Source organism: Lepisma saccharinum, chromosome 9 (genome assembly GCF_977018435.1).
Source record: "Lepisma saccharinum chromosome 9, izLepSacc3.1, whole genome shotgun sequence".
NCBI lineage: Eukaryota > Metazoa > Arthropoda > Insecta > Zygentoma > Lepismatidae > Lepisma > Lepisma saccharinum.
In genome coordinates, this window is record NC_139237.1 from 59,777 (window position 1) to 78,133 (window position 18,357).

The 18,357-nt window shown below is 46.4% G+C and overlaps 10 protein-coding genes, 3 non-coding genes and 2 pseudogenes across 13 annotated transcripts; 8 read left to right on the forward strand and 7 right to left on the reverse strand.

Annotated features, from left to right (window-relative positions):
• The first annotated feature begins 487 nt into the window (after positions 1–487).
• Positions 488–606, forward strand: LOC145993026 (5S ribosomal RNA). Its single transcript, XR_014442238.1, has one exon. It is a non-coding gene; the product is annotated as a 5S ribosomal RNA (ribosomal RNA).
• Positions 607–2,708: 2,102 nt separating this feature from the next.
• Positions 2,709–3,080, reverse strand: LOC145992560 (histone H2B). The gene has a single exon (XM_083128914.1). The coding sequence runs from the start codon at positions 3,078–3,080 to the stop codon at positions 2,709–2,711; it is 372 nt and encodes a 123-aa protein (XP_082985040.1).
• A 200-nt stretch (positions 3,081–3,280) lies between these two features.
• Positions 3,281–3,655, forward strand: LOC145992559 (histone H2A). The gene has a single exon (XM_083128913.1). It carries the CDS (start codon positions 3,281–3,283, stop codon positions 3,653–3,655), a length of 375 nt encoding a protein of 124 aa, XP_082985039.1.
• Positions 3,656–4,308: 653 nt separating this feature from the next.
• On the reverse strand, positions 4,309–4,620 carry LOC145992561 (histone H4). Its single transcript, XM_083128915.1, has one exon. The coding sequence runs from the start codon at positions 4,618–4,620 to the stop codon at positions 4,309–4,311; it is 312 nt and encodes a 103-aa protein (XP_082985041.1).
• Positions 4,621–4,857: 237 nt separating this feature from the next.
• On the forward strand, positions 4,858–5,274 carry LOC145992562 (histone H3). Its single transcript, XM_083128916.1, has one exon. The coding sequence runs from the start codon at positions 4,864–4,866 to the stop codon at positions 5,272–5,274; it is 411 nt and encodes a 136-aa protein (XP_082985042.1). The 5' UTR covers positions 4,858–4,863.
• A 496-nt stretch (positions 5,275–5,770) lies between these two features.
• LOC145992854 (histone H1 pseudogene) lies at positions 5,771–6,358 on the reverse strand (annotated as a pseudogene).
• Positions 6,359–7,477: 1,119 nt separating this feature from the next.
• LOC145993027 (5S ribosomal RNA) lies at positions 7,478–7,596 on the forward strand. The gene has a single exon (XR_014442239.1). It is a non-coding gene; the product is annotated as a 5S ribosomal RNA (ribosomal RNA).
• Positions 7,597–9,698: 2,102 nt separating this feature from the next.
• Positions 9,699–10,070, reverse strand: LOC145992564 (histone H2B). Its single transcript, XM_083128918.1, has one exon. It carries the CDS (start codon positions 10,068–10,070, stop codon positions 9,699–9,701), a length of 372 nt encoding a protein of 123 aa, XP_082985044.1.
• A 200-nt stretch (positions 10,071–10,270) lies between these two features.
• LOC145992563 (histone H2A) lies at positions 10,271–10,645 on the forward strand. The gene has a single exon (XM_083128917.1). The coding sequence runs from the start codon at positions 10,271–10,273 to the stop codon at positions 10,643–10,645; it is 375 nt and encodes a 124-aa protein (XP_082985043.1).
• A 653-nt stretch (positions 10,646–11,298) lies between these two features.
• LOC145992565 (histone H4) lies at positions 11,299–11,610 on the reverse strand. The gene has a single exon (XM_083128919.1). The coding sequence runs from the start codon at positions 11,608–11,610 to the stop codon at positions 11,299–11,301; it is 312 nt and encodes a 103-aa protein (XP_082985045.1).
• Positions 11,611–11,847: 237 nt separating this feature from the next.
• LOC145992567 (histone H3) lies at positions 11,848–12,264 on the forward strand. The gene has a single exon (XM_083128921.1). The coding sequence runs from the start codon at positions 11,854–11,856 to the stop codon at positions 12,262–12,264; it is 411 nt and encodes a 136-aa protein (XP_082985047.1). The 5' UTR covers positions 11,848–11,853.
• A 496-nt stretch (positions 12,265–12,760) lies between these two features.
• On the reverse strand, positions 12,761–13,348 carry LOC145992855 (histone H1 pseudogene; annotated as a pseudogene).
• Positions 13,349–14,467: 1,119 nt separating this feature from the next.
• On the forward strand, positions 14,468–14,586 carry LOC145993028 (5S ribosomal RNA). Its single transcript, XR_014442240.1, has one exon. It is a non-coding gene; the product is annotated as a 5S ribosomal RNA (ribosomal RNA).
• Positions 14,587–17,003: 2,417 nt separating this feature from the next.
• LOC145992569 (histone H2B) lies at positions 17,004–17,375 on the reverse strand. The gene has a single exon (XM_083128923.1). The coding sequence runs from the start codon at positions 17,373–17,375 to the stop codon at positions 17,004–17,006; it is 372 nt and encodes a 123-aa protein (XP_082985049.1).
• A 200-nt stretch (positions 17,376–17,575) lies between these two features.
• Positions 17,576–17,950, forward strand: LOC145992568 (histone H2A). The gene has a single exon (XM_083128922.1). It carries the CDS (start codon positions 17,576–17,578, stop codon positions 17,948–17,950), a length of 375 nt encoding a protein of 124 aa, XP_082985048.1.
• Positions 17,951–18,357: the final 407 nt, after the last annotated feature.

Here is an 18,357-nt window from a genome sequence, read left to right on the forward strand (position 1 = left end):
AATAATAATGTAATAGTTTGTGTCGAGGTGCCCGTTGCCTACTTTGGTTTGTGGGAATAGCGCGTATTCGAGAACTCGATGAAGTTGTCCGAAGATAGCACAAAAATAGGAAATAGCTATATATATATATATATATATATATATATAACTACGCACTGGTAATGATCAGGCTGGAATGTTCATACGAACTAACCGAGCCCAATCACTTTTTCGTTGTTAGGTCCTGGGTATATAGTGTGGAATCAAAAAGGTTGGTCATGAGATTCACTTTTATTCACTGCACTAAATTTTCTTCTCTATCTTGTAGCTTTTATGTTCACACATCTCTGGAAGGGTGTTAAAGCACATTTCTCACTATGACTACAATGAAATGTATAATTATTTGTTATGTTTCTTCTACACGTTCTTGGCAGTGCCCATGAGACGAGACATTTCCCCGAAAACGAGAAGTTGGACTATATGTACCTTACCGAAAGCAGTATCTTTCGCCAACGGCCATACCACGCTGAATATACCGGTTCTCGTCCGATCACCGAAGTCAAGCAGCGTCGGGCCTGGTCAGTACTTGGATGGGTGACCGCCTGGGAACACCAGGTGCTGTTGGCATCCTTTTTGTTTTTCAAGGTTGAAAGTGGCCTTTTATTTGTGAATTGAAGCCAATCAATCACCCACAGTTTTTGCAGAATCGCTTTTTTTTTTTTTTTTTTTTTTTTTTTTTTTAATATACCTGTCATCAAATAATAATAATAATGTAAGTGAAGAATGTATATTAGTATATATGAATATCGGGGAAGGCGACTTTCTTCTGTTTTTTGGGGCTTGCGGGGTTGCAGGGTGCGTTCTTATTACCGGCGGCCGCCATAATCCCGGCGGGGAGCGCTGGCCTGCCCGGCGGATCCGCCGCGTCGCTCCCCGAAGAGCCCGGCGTTGGTAGTTTTCGGCGAGGATACGTGCCGGCGGTTGCAGGGAGTGTGTTTTTTGGGCGTTTTTATTTTTTTGCAAAATGCCATCGCCGTGGAAGGAGGCGTTCGCTAAAGGGATAGTCCCGGCCCGGCAACCCTGATCCGTTGGCAATTTCGCCCGAAACGCACCGGGGCGGGGGGGGGGGGGGTGCACACGCAGAATAAAGAATTGGAAATGTCGCATACTCGTTGGCGAGGACACGTAAACCGAGGTTCTGTTTCAACCGATGCATGTCAAATCTCGCGTCTTTTCCCTTCGGAAAGGGAATGCTCGATCAGTGCAGTGATGTGAAAGTGTCCCCGCTAGTGGACAATTTAGCAGAAGGCAAGTGGGGAAGGTCCTGGTCAGAACGGTTACTTTTGGCAGCAAACGGTTACGAAACTGTTACTTTTGTCAGTAAACTGTTACAAAACGGTTACTTTTGGCAGTAAACTGTTACGAAACGGTTACGAAACTGTTAGTTTTAGCAGGGAACGGTTACAAAACCGTTACTTTTGGCAGCAGACGGTTACGAAATCGTTACTTTTGGCAGCAGACCGTTACATAACCGTTACTTTTTGCAGCAAACGAATTAACGATAAAATGACCATTCGGTATTTCTCGACTGGTCGGGAGTCGGGAAGTCATTTCCCGAAGTCGGGATCGGGACAGGATCCCCCCCCGGTCCCGACTTTTCGGGATCCCGCACACCCCTAATATTAATGCATAGGATGGAATGAACATTTTTTTTTTGCCATGTCAACGTAACCTAACCTCCCAGAGGATCTGGGTTCAGACGAACGCGAGACAAATTCCTGGAAAAAGGACCTTGCGTAAGACAACTTTGGTTCCTCTTCAAAAATTCGCGTACACTTTCGTTGTGTAGTCAGCATGTAATGATACCGAATGGAGGCATGTAGGCGTTCGAACCCCACCCCTAACTGAACAAAAAAATGCTAATCGTCCGGGATCGTAAGTTGAAGTTCCACCCCCCCCCCCCCCGATGCCGCCGCCCTCTGGAAACAACGTTCAGATCAATTCTTGGAGTAACCGATTTCAAATGCAACGGTTCCCGCCAAATGTCACACTTCGTTGAGCGTACCAGTTCTCACCCTTTCATAGAAGTTAAGTGAGCCCTTTTAGTGCAAATTATGAATGTGACTGCCAAACTCTTCCTTTTTCCCTGCTCGTGGAGAAAACTTAAAGTAATTTTGAAAGTAAAATGAAGGAAAACACGAAAAATGAAATAAAATCACGACCTAACAAAACCTAACCTAATGTAACCCAACCGAGTATATGCAGATATTAATCTGTGTGTACCTTTCACTGCCATACTCTAGTAACAAACGTACAATTGTGAAATAGAAACCTGAAAGTTATTTTTGTTAAATATACAAGTTTATTTTATGTGTTCATCCAAAATAATAATGCGCCGAATCAATAATTGTTCCAAGTCTTAGGTAATTTTTTTGCAGTGGCATTTTGTCCAAATGTAACTCTAAAAGTCCTATTCAGCAAAAGAAACTAAAAAATTTGGAAATTTAGCCTATTTTTGTAAATTACGTGCTGGTTAAGGTCGTACCTTAAAAGCATTTTTTTTTTTATATATACGTAAGGTCAAAAATCTTCTCGCTTGCAGGCTGAGATATCGTTAGGTTATGTAAGTGTACGTTTCGGAGGGGTGGTAGACAAGTTCGTCCAATTCCAAGATTCAATTTTTGGCCCTAAAAAGGGCCTTTTTCGGCAAGGTAATTATTTCCTTGAGTTTACTTTGAGCTGGTGTACTTAGTCACGGCCTTGGTGCCTTCACTGACGGCGTGCTTGGCCAGTTCACCGGGGAGGAGCAGCCGAACGGCCGTCTGGATCTCCCTGCTGGTGATGGTCGATCGCTTGTTGTAATGAGCGAGCCTGGAAGCTTCGGCGGCAATGCGCTCGAAGATGTCGTTGACGAAGCTGTTCATGATGCTCATCGCCTTGCTGGAGATGCCGGTGTCAGGGTGAACTTGCTTCAACACCTTGTAGATGTAAATTGCGTAGCTCTCCTTCCTCCTCCGCTTCTTCTTTTTGTCTCCCTTGGAGATGTTCTTCTGGGCCTTTCCGGCCTTTTTGGCGGCTTTTCCACTTGTCTTTGGCGGCATGTTGCAGACAGACTCGATGGGCGCCACCTCCGTCGATTCGTTTTTAAGAAAGGACGGTTGATATCAGACGGACCAATGGCGCTTCGAGACGTGTCTCCCGGACGCTCTCATTCGCGGCGATTCAATACTACTTAACAAAACCACCAAACTGGCTGGCAAAAATTTGTGTTTTCACGTTGTATCGATAGCAAGAGATCATCATGTCTGGACGCGGAAAGGGAGGAAAAGTGAAGGGAAAGAGCAAGTCTCGCTCCAGCCGAGCCGGACTTCAGTTCCCCGTCGGCAGAATCCACCGACTTTTGCGAAAGGGCAATTATGCCGAACGTGTCGGTGCCGGTGCACCGGTTTACCTGGCCGCCGTCATGGAATATTTGGCAGCCGAAGTCTTGGAGTTGGCCGGCAATGCTGCTCGCGATAACAAGAAGACCAGGATCATCCCCCGTCACTTGCAGTTGGCCATCAGAAACGACGAGGAGTTGAACAAGCTCCTTTCTGGGGTCACGATCGCCCAGGGTGGCGTGCTGCCCAACATCCAGGCGGTCCTTCTTCCCAAGAAAACCGAGAAGAAAGCTTAAGCTGACACCCTACCCCCTCAGCTTCTAGCAAATCGGCCCTTGTAAGGGCCACCAATTACCTTAGGAAAGGGTCATTGTCTACTCCATTTTTTTAAGTTTTCAAGTTTGAAGTCTGTAGTCTAATCAGGACTTGGCATGCAAATCCTGTGTTGATTCAATGTTTTTTGCCTATTTCCGATAATGTCAGAGAATAGTGGCTTACCTGTACGTATACATCTTGTAAATTTTGATAGCATAGAGATTATGACGTGTGTTTTGTTTTCGGTGGAGTCAAGCTGCACTGAAAATAATAATAATAAAAAATATATATATATGTTCGCCTGAGTTATATTAATTGATGTTATAATTTGACAGAAGCAATCTGAATTTCACATAAATTTCTTTTGCTTTGCTAAACGACGAACGAAGGGTGGGTAGTCATCTAGCGAATGCTGAGAGTCCTCGCGTGAATATTTTTTGTTGAATTCTCAATTATTTCAATCATTCTTATGTCATTATGAACTCGAGACGAGAGAAATCGTTCGAATCGAGGCTGGGATCAGGGGGTAAGGTTCGGGGAAAGTTGAAAGCTGACATTTCCTTCCTCAAAGAAAAGATTTGTGGCCCTTAGAAGGGCCGATTTTTCAAGATGGAGGACAGGCAAACTAGAGCCCTTAACCTCCGAAACCGTACAAGGTTCTGCCTTGACGTTTGAGTGCGTACACGACGTCCATGGCGGTTACGGTTTTCCTCTTGGCGTGCTCCGTGTAGGTGACGGCATCGCGGATAACGTTCTCCAAGAACACCTTGAGGACGCCGCGTGTCTCTTCGTAGATGAGACCGGAGATTCGCTTCACACCTCCTCGCCGGGCAAGACGGCGGATGGCGGGCTTGGTGATACCCTGGATGTTGTCTCGGAGAACTTTACGGTGGCGCTTGGCACCTCCTTTGCCGAGTCCCTTTCCTCCTTTACCTCTGCCTGTCATTTCTGCAGTGCACGTACGTGGATTCGAAAGATGAGAATGAAGCCTTCCCGGCGAGCCGTCTCAGTTTTGTACGCCTTCGACAGAGGGGGGCAGAATGGCGGGAGCCAATGGGAAATCCGCTTTTCGGTTTGATTTCACGAATCAGGAGCATGCACGGCACCTTTCAGGGCAAAGCATATAAAGGCATGATTTTTGGTTGGCGCGATTGTTTGAAACGGAAACGCTTAGGACAAGCACGCGACAATGGCCCGGACTAAGCAAACTGCACGAAAATCCACCGGAGGCAAGGCCCCAAGGAAGCAGCTCGCCACAAAGGCAGCTAGGAAGAGCGCTCCCGCCACCGGAGGAGTGAAGAAGCCCCATAGGTACAGGCCAGGTACCGTGGCTCTTCGAGAAATCCGTCGCTACCAGAAGAGCACCGAGTTGCTCATCAGGAAGCTTCCTTTCCAGCGTCTCGTCCGCGAGATCGCTCAAGATTTCAAGACCGACTTGCGCTTCCAGAGTTCCGCAGTCATGGCTCTCCAGGAGGCCAGCGAGGCTTACCTCGTCGGTCTCTTCGAAGATACCAACTTGTGTGCCATCCACGCTAAGCGTGTCACTATCATGCCAAAGGACATCCAGCTCGCCCGCCGCATTCGTGGAGAGCGTGCTTAAGCGCATCCCGCTGCCCTTGGCAAACAATCGGTCCTTTTGAGGACCACAAATCCTACTTGGAAAGTACGTTTTGGTCGTATCTCTCTTTATTTTTATTATTATTGTCAATCCCTATCCTCGCGTTTATCCAAAAGTTATTTAAAAAAATAATAATGCCGAAGCAATTGGGCGATATTTCATGAATATTCAGTTTTAATAATAAAGCTCTCGCTAAATCTTTAAATCTAATATCAGTTAGCGATTTCTTACTCGCAGTTCATTTCATAGAATCGATGGAAACGAAGTCAAACAAATTATGACGACATAATGTGACTAGTGTATTGCTTTCATTTTTTTAAAAAAGAAAATGCATGGATGGAAGGGAAAGGATGACACCGTGTCCGATGAAAAGAAAGGTTATAAGATTGAGTGATCGTGCAAATTCGCTCCTTCCAGGAGAATTTTGATGGTCCTCAGAAGGACCTTTTTATGGGGAACACTTGCGTGCTCAACCATTTTACTTCTTTTTTGGTGCAGCCTTCTTTGCTGCCTTGGGCTTGGCAGCCTTCTTTGGCTTTGGCGCCTTTGGTTTCTTGGGCGTCTTTGCCTTTTTCACTTTCGATGGAGACTTCTTTGGCTTTGCAACAGGTGCCTTCTTCTTTTCGCCGGTCTTCTTTGGTCGCTTGGCCGGGGCAGCTTTCTTTGCCGGTTTCTTCTCCTTGGGAGCCGAGCGTTTGGTCTTGGAAACAGCCCCGCTTTCCGGTTTCTCCTTCAGCGACGAAGCGCTGAGTTTGAAAGATCCGGAGGCACCCTTTCCTTTGGTTTGCACCAAAGAACCTGATGCCACGGCGCTCCTCAGGTACTTCTTGATGAAGGGCGCGAGCTTCTCGGCGTCGACCTTGTAGTTCTGGGTGATGTACTTCTTGATGGCCTGCAGGGAAGAGCCTCCGCGCTCCTTCAAGTTCTTGATAGCGTTGTTCACCATCTCGGATGTCCTGGGATGGGAAGGAGCCGTTCTCGGCTTTTTCGCCTTCGAGGACTTCTTGGGCGAAGCCGCCGTCGGGGCTGAGGGAGCTGATGCCGTATCTGCCATATCTACGCTCTTTTCGGAACGAAAATGAATCCACGCGCCATCATCATCATCATTCATTGTGGTTTTTCTTGTTTTCAGTTTCGTCCCTTGGGACCTGACTTGACTTGTGTGTTTGGGATTTGTGTGACGATGGTGATTTGTGTTTCCTCCTCTTTCCAAGATTAATTTTTTCAGTGCTGAGCTAGAGAGCACCAGCATCCCTCGTTGTTGGGTACGTTCCGGAAACTTTGAAGTAGCCGTGAAGTGCCGCAGTCCGTCCCCACGACTTCCACGTTCCTCGCTTCCTTCGTGTCAAACTCACCGTAGGTGTACGCGCGACCTCCATATGCCCGTGATTTCCTTAGTTTTCTCTGAGAAAAGGTAGAAGGTGCGTCGGTTGCACGGAGGAGATGGAAGTTCAATCCTTCCCCTATTCTCTTGCTGAGAATCAGGTGCCTTGAGCATACGACAGGCCTCTCAAGCCAATCTCCGAAGTAGCGTGTGTCGCACACGCCTGTGTTTGAACGAAGCTGGCCTACTTCCAATGTATAGCCTTTAATTTCGTTTATAGGCGAAAATCTATCGCATGAGGACTGTGGTTCGATTCGAAAGCAGCCATTTGCACCGAAAGTTAGCGCGGTCCTTCCTGCTCTCCGCCGATAAATAATAATAATGTAATAGTTTGTGTCGAGGTGCCCGTTGCCTACTTTGGTTTGTGGGAATAGCGCGTATTCGAGAACTCGATGAAGTTGTCCGAAGATAGCACAAAAATAGGAAATAGCTATATATATATATATATATATATATATATAACTACGCACTGGTAATGATCAGGCTGGAATGTTCATACGAACTAACCGAGCCCAATCACTTTTTCGTTGTTAGGTCCTGGGTATATAGTGTGGAATCAAAAAGGTTGGTCATGAGATTCACTTTTATTCACTGCACTAAATTTTCTTCTCTATCTTGTAGCTTTTATGTTCACACATCTCTGGAAGGGTGTTAAAGCACATTTCTCACTATGACTACAATGAAATGTATAATTATTTGTTATGTTTCTTCTACACGTTCTTGGCAGTGCCCATGAGACGAGACATTTCCCCGAAAACGAGAAGTTGGACTATATGTACCTTACCGAAAGCAGTATCTTTCGCCAACGGCCATACCACGCTGAATATACCGGTTCTCGTCCGATCACCGAAGTCAAGCAGCGTCGGGCCTGGTCAGTACTTGGATGGGTGACCGCCTGGGAACACCAGGTGCTGTTGGCATCCTTTTTGTTTTTCAAGGTTGAAAGTGGCCTTTTATTTGTGAATTGAAGCCAATCAATCACCCACAGTTTTTGCAGAATCGCTTTTTTTTTTTTTTTTTTTTTTTTTTTTTTTAATATACCTGTCATCAAATAATAATAATAATGTAAGTGAAGAATGTATATTAGTATATATGAATATCGGGGAAGGCGACTTTCTTCTGTTTTTTGGGGCTTGCGGGGTTGCAGGGTGCGTTCTTATTACCGGCGGCCGCCATAATCCCGGCGGGGAGCGCTGGCCTGCCCGGCGGATCCGCCGCGTCGCTCCCCGAAGAGCCCGGCGTTGGTAGTTTTCGGCGAGGATACGTGCCGGCGGTTGCAGGGAGTGTGTTTTTTGGGCGTTTTTATTTTTTTGCAAAATGCCATCGCCGTGGAAGGAGGCGTTCGCTAAAGGGATAGTCCCGGCCCGGCAACCCTGATCCGTTGGCAATTTCGCCCGAAACGCACCGGGGCGGGGGGGGGGGGGGTGCACACGCAGAATAAAGAATTGGAAATGTCGCATACTCGTTGGCGAGGACACGTAAACCGAGGTTCTGTTTCAACCGATGCATGTCAAATCTCGCGTCTTTTCCCTTCGGAAAGGGAATGCTCGATCAGTGCAGTGATGTGAAAGTGTCCCCGCTAGTGGACAATTTAGCAGAAGGCAAGTGGGGAAGGTCCTGGTCAGAACGGTTACTTTTGGCAGCAAACGGTTACGAAACTGTTACTTTTGTCAGTAAACTGTTACAAAACGGTTACTTTTGGCAGTAAACTGTTACGAAACGGTTACGAAACTGTTAGTTTTAGCAGGGAACGGTTACAAAACCGTTACTTTTGGCAGCAGACGGTTACGAAATCGTTACTTTTGGCAGCAGACCGTTACATAACCGTTACTTTTTGCAGCAAACGAATTAACGATAAAATGACCATTCGGTATTTCTCGACTGGTCGGGAGTCGGGAAGTCATTTCCCGAAGTCGGGATCGGGACAGGATCCCCCCCCGGTCCCGACTTTTCGGGATCCCGCACACCCCTAATATTAATGCATAGGATGGAATGAACATTTTTTTTTTGCCATGTCAACGTAACCTAACCTCCCAGAGGATCTGGGTTCAGACGAACGCGAGACAAATTCCTGGAAAAAGGACCTTGCGTAAGACAACTTTGGTTCCTCTTCAAAAATTCGCGTACACTTTCGTTGTGTAGTCAGCATGTAATGATACCGAATGGAGGCATGTAGGCGTTCGAACCCCACCCCTAACTGAACAAAAAAATGCTAATCGTCCGGGATCGTAAGTTGAAGTTCCACCCCCCCCCCCCCCGATGCCGCCGCCCTCTGGAAACAACGTTCAGATCAATTCTTGGAGTAACCGATTTCAAATGCAACGGTTCCCGCCAAATGTCACACTTCGTTGAGCGTACCAGTTCTCACCCTTTCATAGAAGTTAAGTGAGCCCTTTTAGTGCAAATTATGAATGTGACTGCCAAACTCTTCCTTTTTCCCTGCTCGTGGAGAAAACTTAAAGTAATTTTGAAAGTAAAATGAAGGAAAACACGAAAAATGAAATAAAATCACGACCTAACAAAACCTAACCTAATGTAACCCAACCGAGTATATGCAGATATTAATCTGTGTGTACCTTTCACTGCCATACTCTAGTAACAAACGTACAATTGTGAAATAGAAACCTGAAAGTTATTTTTGTTAAATATACAAGTTTATTTTATGTGTTCATCCAAAATAATAATGCGCCGAATCAATAATTGTTCCAAGTCTTAGGTAATTTTTTTGCAGTGGCATTTTGTCCAAATGTAACTCTAAAAGTCCTATTCAGCAAAAGAAACTAAAAAATTTGGAAATTTAGCCTATTTTTGTAAATTACGTGCTGGTTAAGGTCGTACCTTAAAAGCATTTTTTTTTTTATATATACGTAAGGTCAAAAATCTTCTCGCTTGCAGGCTGAGATATCGTTAGGTTATGTAAGTGTACGTTTCGGAGGGGTGGTAGACAAGTTCGTCCAATTCCAAGATTCAATTTTTGGCCCTAAAAAGGGCCTTTTTCGGCAAGGTAATTATTTCCTTGAGTTTACTTTGAGCTGGTGTACTTAGTCACGGCCTTGGTGCCTTCACTGACGGCGTGCTTGGCCAGTTCACCGGGGAGGAGCAGCCGAACGGCCGTCTGGATCTCCCTGCTGGTGATGGTCGATCGCTTGTTGTAATGAGCGAGCCTGGAAGCTTCGGCGGCAATGCGCTCGAAGATGTCGTTGACGAAGCTGTTCATGATGCTCATCGCCTTGCTGGAGATGCCGGTGTCAGGGTGAACTTGCTTCAACACCTTGTAGATGTAAATTGCGTAGCTCTCCTTCCTCCTCCGCTTCTTCTTTTTGTCTCCCTTGGAGATGTTCTTCTGGGCCTTTCCGGCCTTTTTGGCGGCTTTTCCACTTGTCTTTGGCGGCATGTTGCAGACAGACTCGATGGGCGCCACCTCCGTCGATTCGTTTTTAAGAAAGGACGGTTGATATCAGACGGACCAATGGCGCTTCGAGACGTGTCTCCCGGACGCTCTCATTCGCGGCGATTCAATACTACTTAACAAAACCACCAAACTGGCTGGCAAAAATTTGTGTTTTCACGTTGTATCGATAGCAAGAGATCATCATGTCTGGACGCGGAAAGGGAGGAAAAGTGAAGGGAAAGAGCAAGTCTCGCTCCAGCCGAGCCGGACTTCAGTTCCCCGTCGGCAGAATCCACCGACTTTTGCGAAAGGGCAATTATGCCGAACGTGTCGGTGCCGGTGCACCGGTTTACCTGGCCGCCGTCATGGAATATTTGGCAGCCGAAGTCTTGGAGTTGGCCGGCAATGCTGCTCGCGATAACAAGAAGACCAGGATCATCCCCCGTCACTTGCAGTTGGCCATCAGAAACGACGAGGAGTTGAACAAGCTCCTTTCTGGGGTCACGATCGCCCAGGGTGGCGTGCTGCCCAACATCCAGGCGGTCCTTCTTCCCAAGAAAACCGAGAAGAAAGCTTAAGCTGACACCCTACCCCCTCAGCTTCTAGCAAATCGGCCCTTGTAAGGGCCACCAATTACCTTAGGAAAGGGTCATTGTCTACTCCATTTTTTTAAGTTTTCAAGTTTGAAGTCTGTAGTCTAATCAGGACTTGGCATGCAAATCCTGTGTTGATTCAATGTTTTTTGCCTATTTCCGATAATGTCAGAGAATAGTGGCTTACCTGTACGTATACATCTTGTAAATTTTGATAGCATAGAGATTATGACGTGTGTTTTGTTTTCGGTGGAGTCAAGCTGCACTGAAAATAATAATAATAAAAAATATATATATATGTTCGCCTGAGTTATATTAATTGATGTTATAATTTGACAGAAGCAATCTGAATTTCACATAAATTTCTTTTGCTTTGCTAAACGACGAACGAAGGGTGGGTAGTCATCTAGCGAATGCTGAGAGTCCTCGCGTGAATATTTTTTGTTGAATTCTCAATTATTTCAATCATTCTTATGTCATTATGAACTCGAGACGAGAGAAATCGTTCGAATCGAGGCTGGGATCAGGGGGTAAGGTTCGGGGAAAGTTGAAAGCTGACATTTCCTTCCTCAAAGAAAAGATTTGTGGCCCTTAGAAGGGCCGATTTTTCAAGATGGAGGACAGGCAAACTAGAGCCCTTAACCTCCGAAACCGTACAAGGTTCTGCCTTGACGTTTGAGTGCGTACACGACGTCCATGGCGGTTACGGTTTTCCTCTTGGCGTGCTCCGTGTAGGTGACGGCATCGCGGATAACGTTCTCCAAGAACACCTTGAGGACGCCGCGTGTCTCTTCGTAGATGAGACCGGAGATTCGCTTCACACCTCCTCGCCGGGCAAGACGGCGGATGGCGGGCTTGGTGATACCCTGGATGTTGTCTCGGAGAACTTTACGGTGGCGCTTGGCACCTCCTTTGCCGAGTCCCTTTCCTCCTTTACCTCTGCCTGTCATTTCTGCAGTGCACGTACGTGGATTCGAAAGATGAGAATGAAGCCTTCCCGGCGAGCCGTCTCAGTTTTGTACGCCTTCGACAGAGGGGGGCAGAATGGCGGGAGCCAATGGGAAATCCGCTTTTCGGTTTGATTTCACGAATCAGGAGCATGCACGGCACCTTTCAGGGCAAAGCATATAAAGGCATGATTTTTGGTTGGCGCGATTGTTTGAAACGGAAACGCTTAGGACAAGCACGCGACAATGGCCCGGACTAAGCAAACTGCACGAAAATCCACCGGAGGCAAGGCCCCAAGGAAGCAGCTCGCCACAAAGGCAGCTAGGAAGAGCGCTCCCGCCACCGGAGGAGTGAAGAAGCCCCATAGGTACAGGCCAGGTACCGTGGCTCTTCGAGAAATCCGTCGCTACCAGAAGAGCACCGAGTTGCTCATCAGGAAGCTTCCTTTCCAGCGTCTCGTCCGCGAGATCGCTCAAGATTTCAAGACCGACTTGCGCTTCCAGAGTTCCGCAGTCATGGCTCTCCAGGAGGCCAGCGAGGCTTACCTCGTCGGTCTCTTCGAAGATACCAACTTGTGTGCCATCCACGCTAAGCGTGTCACTATCATGCCAAAGGACATCCAGCTCGCCCGCCGCATTCGTGGAGAGCGTGCTTAAGCGCATCCCGCTGCCCTTGGCAAACAATCGGTCCTTTTGAGGACCACAAATCCTACTTGGAAAGTACGTTTTGGTCGTATCTCTCTTTATTTTTATTATTATTGTCAATCCCTATCCTCGCGTTTATCCAAAAGTTATTTAAAAAAATAATAATGCCGAAGCAATTGGGCGATATTTCATGAATATTCAGTTTTAATAATAAAGCTCTCGCTAAATCTTTAAATCTAATATCAGTTAGCGATTTCTTACTCGCAGTTCATTTCATAGAATCGATGGAAACGAAGTCAAACAAATTATGACGACATAATGTGACTAGTGTATTGCTTTCATTTTTTTAAAAAAGAAAATGCATGGATGGAAGGGAAAGGATGACACCGTGTCCGATGAAAAGAAAGGTTATAAGATTGAGTGATCGTGCAAATTCGCTCCTTCCAGGAGAATTTTGATGGTCCTCAGAAGGACCTTTTTATGGGGAACACTTGCGTGCTCAACCATTTTACTTCTTTTTTGGTGCAGCCTTCTTTGCTGCCTTGGGCTTGGCAGCCTTCTTTGGCTTTGGCGCCTTTGGTTTCTTGGGCGTCTTTGCCTTTTTCACTTTCGATGGAGACTTCTTTGGCTTTGCAACAGGTGCCTTCTTCTTTTCGCCGGTCTTCTTTGGTCGCTTGGCCGGGGCAGCTTTCTTTGCCGGTTTCTTCTCCTTGGGAGCCGAGCGTTTGGTCTTGGAAACAGCCCCGCTTTCCGGTTTCTCCTTCAGCGACGAAGCGCTGAGTTTGAAAGATCCGGAGGCACCCTTTCCTTTGGTTTGCACCAAAGAACCTGATGCCACGGCGCTCCTCAGGTACTTCTTGATGAAGGGCGCGAGCTTCTCGGCGTCGACCTTGTAGTTCTGGGTGATGTACTTCTTGATGGCCTGCAGGGAAGAGCCTCCGCGCTCCTTCAAGTTCTTGATAGCGTTGTTCACCATCTCGGATGTCCTGGGATGGGAAGGAGCCGTTCTCGGCTTTTTCGCCTTCGAGGACTTCTTGGGCGAAGCCGCCGTCGGGGCTGAGGGAGCTGATGCCGTATCTGCCATATCTACGCTCTTTTCGGAACGAAAATGAATCCACGCGCCGAGTTTCGACCCCCTTTTCTCTCGGAGCGCGGACCGGAGCGAGAGCAGCTCTCAGGCGGGCCGAAGCAAACTGAAGTTTGTAGTTGCCACAACGGTAAGTGTGTTTCCTCCTCTTTCCAAGATTAATTTTTTCAGTGCTGAGCTAGAGAGCACCAGCATCCCTCGTTGTTGGGTACGTTCCGGAAACTTTGAAGTAGCCGTGAAGTGCCGCAGTCCGTCCCCACGACTTCCACGTTCCTCGCTTCCTTCGTGTCAAACTCACCGTAGGTGTACGCGCGACCTCCATATGCCCGTGATTTCCTTAGTTTTCTCTGAGAAAAGGTAGAAGGTGCGTCGGTTGCACGGAGGAGATGGAAGTTCAATCCTTCCCCTATTCTCTTGCTGAGAATCAGGTGCCTTGAGCATACGACAGGCCTCTCAAGCCAATCTCCGAAGTAGCGTGTGTCGCACACGCCTGTGTTTGAACGAAGCTGGCCTACTTCCAATGTATAGCCTTTAATTTCGTTTATAGGCGAAAATCTATCGCATGAGGACTGTGGTTCGATTCGAAAGCAGCCATTTGCACCGAAAGTTAGCGCGGTCCTTCCTGCTCTCCGCCGATAAATAATAATAATGTAATAGTTTGTGTCGAGGTGCCCGTTGCCTACTTTGGTTTGTGGGAATAGCGCGTATTCGAGAACTCGATGAAGTTGTCCGAAGATAGCACAAAAATAGGAAATAGCTATATATATATATATATATATATATATATAACTACGCACTGGTAATGATCAGGCTGGAATGTTCATACGAACTAACCGAGCCCAATCACTTTTTCGTTGTTAGGTCCTGGGTATATAGTGTGGAATCAAAAAGGTTGGTCATGAGATTCACTTTTATTCACTGCACTAAATTTTCTTCTCTATCTTGTAGCTTTTATGTTCACACATCTCTGGAAGGGTGTTAAAGCACATTTCTCACTATGACTACAATGAAATGTATAATTATTTGTTATGTTTCTTCTACACGTTCTTGGCAGTGCCCATGAGACGAGACATTTCCCCGAAAACGAGAAGTTGGACTATATGTACCTTACCGAAAGCAGTATCTTTCGCCAACGGCCATACCACGCTGAATATACCGGTTCTCGTCCGATCACCGAAGTCAAGCAGCGTCGGGCCTGGTCAGTACTTGGATGGGTGACCGCCTGGGAACACCAGGTGCTGTTGGCATCCTTTTTGTTTTTCAAGGTTGAAAGTGGCCTTTTATTTGTGAATTGAAGCCAATCAATCACCCACAGTTTTTGCAGAATCGCTTTTTTTTTTTTTTTTTTTTTTTTTTTTTTTTAATATACCTGTCATCAAATAATAATAATAATGTAAGTGAAGAATGTATATTAGTATATATGAATATCGGGGAAGGCGACTTTCTTCTGTTTTTTGGGGCTTGCGGGGTTGCAGGCTCGTCCGATCACCGAAGTCAAGCAGCGTCGGGCCTGGTCAGTACTTGGATGGGTGACCGCCTGGGAACACCAGGTGCTGTTGGCATCCTTTTTGTTTTTCAAGGTTGAAAGTGGCCTTTTATTTGTGAATTGAAGCCAATCAATCACCCACAGTTTTTGCAGAATCGCTTTTTTTTTTTTTTTTTTTTTTTTTTTTTTTAATATACCTGTCATCAAATAATAATAATAATGTAAGTGAAGAATGTATATTAGTATATATGAATATCGGGGAAGGCGACTTTCTTCTGTTTTTTGGGGCTTGCGGGGTTGCAGGGTGCGTTCTTATTACCGGCGGCCGCCATAATCCCGGCGGGGAGCGCTGGCCTGCCCGGCGGATCCGCCGCGTCGCTCCCCGAAGAGCCCGGCGTTGGTAGTTTTCGGCGAGGATACGTGCCGGCGGTTGCAGGGAGTGTGTTTTTTGGGCGTTTTTATTTTTTTGCAAAATGCCATCGCCGTGGAAGGAGGCGTTCGCTAAAGGGATAGTCCCGGCCCGGCAACCCTGATCCGTTGGCAATTTCGCCCGAAACGCACCGGGGCGGGGGGGGGGGGGGTGCACACGCAGAATAAAGAATTGGAAATGTCGCATACTCGTTGGCGAGGACACGTAAACCGAGGTTCTGTTTCAACCGATGCATGTCAAATCTCGCGTCTTTTCCCTTCGGAAAGGGAATGCTCGATCAGTGCAGTGATGTGAAAGTGTCCCCGCTAGTGGACAATTTAGCAGAAGGCAAGTGGGGAAGGTCCTGGTCAGAACGGTTACTTTTGGCAGCAAACGGTTACGAAACTGTTACTTTTGTCAGTAAACTGTTACAAAACGGTTACTTTTGGCAGTAAACTGTTACGAAACGGTTACGAAACTGTTAGTTTTAGCAGGGAACGGTTACAAAACCGTTACTTTTGGCAGCAGACGGTTACGAAATCGTTACTTTTGGCAGCAGACCGTTACATAACCGTTACTTTTTGCAGCAAACGAATTAACGATAAAATGACCATTCGGTATTTCTCGACTGGTCGGGAGTCGGGAAGTCATTTCCCGAAGTCGGGATCGGGACAGGATCCCCCCCCGGTCCCGACTTTTCGGGATCCCGCACACCCCTAATATTAATGCATAGGATGGAATGAACATTTTTTTTTTGCCATGTCAACGTAACCTAACCTCCCAGAGGATCTGGGTTCAGACGAACGCGAGACAAATTCCTGGAAAAAGGACCTTGCGTAAGACAACTTTGGTTCCTCTTCAAAAATTCGCGTACACTTTCGTTGTGTAGTCAGCATGTAATGATACCGAATGGAGGCATGTAGGCGTTCGAACCCCACCCCTAACTGAACAAAAAAATGCTAATCGTCCGGGATCGTAAGTTGAAGTTCCACCCCCCCCCCCCCCGATGCCGCCGCCCTCTGGAAACAACGTTCAGATCAATTCTTGGAGTAACCGATTTCAAATGCAACGGTTCCCGCCAAATGTCACACTTCGTTGAGCGTACCAGTTCTCACCCTTTCATAGAAGTTAAGTGAGCCCTTTTAGTGCAAATTATGAATGTGACTGCCAAACTCTTCCTTTTTCCCTGCTCGTGGAGAAAACTTAAAGTAATTTTGAAAGTAAAATGAAGGAAAACACGAAAAATGAAATAAAATCACGACCTAACAAAACCTAACCTAATGTAACCCAACCGAGTATATGCAGATATTAATCTGTGTGTACCTTTCACTGCCATACTCTAGTAACAAACGTACAATTGTGAAATAGAAACCTGAAAGTTATTTTTGTTAAATATACAAGTTTATTTTATGTGTTCATCCAAAATAATAATGCGCCGAATCAATAATTGTTCCAAGTCTTAGGTAATTTTTTTGCAGTGGCATTTTGTCCAAATGTAACTCTAAAAGTCCTATTCAGCAAAAGAAACTAAAAAATTTGGAAATTTAGCCTATTTTTGTAAATTACGTGCTGGTTAAGGTCGTACCTTAAAAGCATTTTTTTTTTTATATATACGTAAGGTCAAAAATCTTCTCGCTTGCAGGCTGAGATATCGTTAGGTTATGTAAGTGTACGTTTCGGAGGGGTGGTAGACAAGTTCGTCCAATTCCAAGATTCAATTTTTGGCCCTAAAAAGGGCCTTTTTCGGCAAGGTAATTATTTCCTTGAGTTTACTTTGAGCTGGTGTACTTAGTCACGGCCTTGGTGCCTTCACTGACGGCGTGCTTGGCCAGTTCACCGGGGAGGAGCAGCCGAACGGCCGTCTGGATCTCCCTGCTGGTGATGGTCGATCGCTTGTTGTAATGAGCGAGCCTGGAAGCTTCGGCGGCAATGCGCTCGAAGATGTCGTTGACGAAGCTGTTCATGATGCTCATCGCCTTGCTGGAGATGCCGGTGTCAGGGTGAACTTGCTTCAACACCTTGTAGATGTAAATTGCGTAGCTCTCCTTCCTCCTCCGCTTCTTCTTTTTGTCTCCCTTGGAGATGTTCTTCTGGGCCTTTCCGGCCTTTTTGGCGGCTTTTCCACTTGTCTTTGGCGGCATGTTGCAGACAGACTCGATGGGCGCCACCTCCGTCGATTCGTTTTTAAGAAAGGACGGTTGATATCAGACGGACCAATGGCGCTTCGAGACGTGTCTCCCGGACGCTCTCATTCGCGGCGATTCAATACTACTTAACAAAACCACCAAACTGGCTGGCAAAAATTTGTGTTTTCACGTTGTATCGATAGCAAGAGATCATCATGTCTGGACGCGGAAAGGGAGGAAAAGTGAAGGGAAAGAGCAAGTCTCGCTCCAGCCGAGCCGGACTTCAGTTCCCCGTCGGCAGAATCCACCGACTTTTGCGAAAGGGCAATTATGCCGAACGTGTCGGTGCCGGTGCACCGGTTTACCTGGCCGCCGTCATGGAATATTTGGCAGCCGAAGTCTTGGAGTTGGCCGGCAATGCTGCTCGCGATAACAAGAAGACCAGGATCATCCCCCGTCACTTGCAGTTGGCCATCAGAAACGACGAGGAGTTGAACAAGCTCCTTTCTGGGGTCACGATCGCCCAGGGTGGCGTGCTGCCCAACATCCAGGCGGTCCTTCTTCCCAAGAAAACCGAGAAGAAAGCTTAAGCTGACACCCTACCCCCTCAGCTTCTAGCAAATCGGCCCTTGTAAGGGCCACCAATTACCTTAGGAAAGGGTCATTGTCTACTCCATTTTTTTAAGTTTTCAAGTTTGAAGTCTGTAGTCTAATCAGGACTTGGCATGCAAATCCTGTGTTGATTCAATGTTTTTTGCCTATTTCCGATAATGTCAGAGAATAGTGGCTTACCTGTACGTATACATCTTGTAAATTTTGATAGCATAGAGATTATGACGTGTGTTTTGTTTTCGGTGGAGTCAAGCTGCACTGAAAATAATAATAATAAAAAATATATATATATGTTCGCCTGAGTTATATTAATTGATGTTATAATTTGACAGAAGCAATCTGAATTTCACATAAATTTCTTTTGCTTTGCTAAACGACGAACGAA

Bases quoted from the DNA above. Each gene is read 5' to 3' on its own strand.
- LOC145992563 (XM_083128917.1), top strand. From the start codon at position 10,271: ATGTCTGGACGCGGAAAGGGAGGAAAAGTGAAGGGAAAGAGCAAGTCT.
- LOC145992569 (XM_083128923.1), bottom strand. From the start codon at position 17,375: ATGCCGCCAAAGACAAGTGGAAAAGCCGCCAAAAAGGCCGGAAAGGCC.
- LOC145992560 (XM_083128914.1), bottom strand. From the start codon at position 3,080: ATGCCGCCAAAGACAAGTGGAAAAGCCGCCAAAAAGGCCGGAAAGGCC.
- LOC145992562 (XM_083128916.1), top strand. From the start codon at position 4,864: ATGGCCCGGACTAAGCAAACTGCACGAAAATCCACCGGAGGCAAGGCC.
- LOC145992568 (XM_083128922.1), top strand. From the start codon at position 17,576: ATGTCTGGACGCGGAAAGGGAGGAAAAGTGAAGGGAAAGAGCAAGTCT.
- LOC145992559 (XM_083128913.1), top strand. From the start codon at position 3,281: ATGTCTGGACGCGGAAAGGGAGGAAAAGTGAAGGGAAAGAGCAAGTCT.
- LOC145992564 (XM_083128918.1), bottom strand. From the start codon at position 10,070: ATGCCGCCAAAGACAAGTGGAAAAGCCGCCAAAAAGGCCGGAAAGGCC.
- LOC145992561 (XM_083128915.1), bottom strand. From the start codon at position 4,620: ATGACAGGCAGAGGTAAAGGAGGAAAGGGACTCGGCAAAGGAGGTGCC.
- LOC145992567 (XM_083128921.1), top strand. From the start codon at position 11,854: ATGGCCCGGACTAAGCAAACTGCACGAAAATCCACCGGAGGCAAGGCC.
- LOC145992565 (XM_083128919.1), bottom strand. From the start codon at position 11,610: ATGACAGGCAGAGGTAAAGGAGGAAAGGGACTCGGCAAAGGAGGTGCC.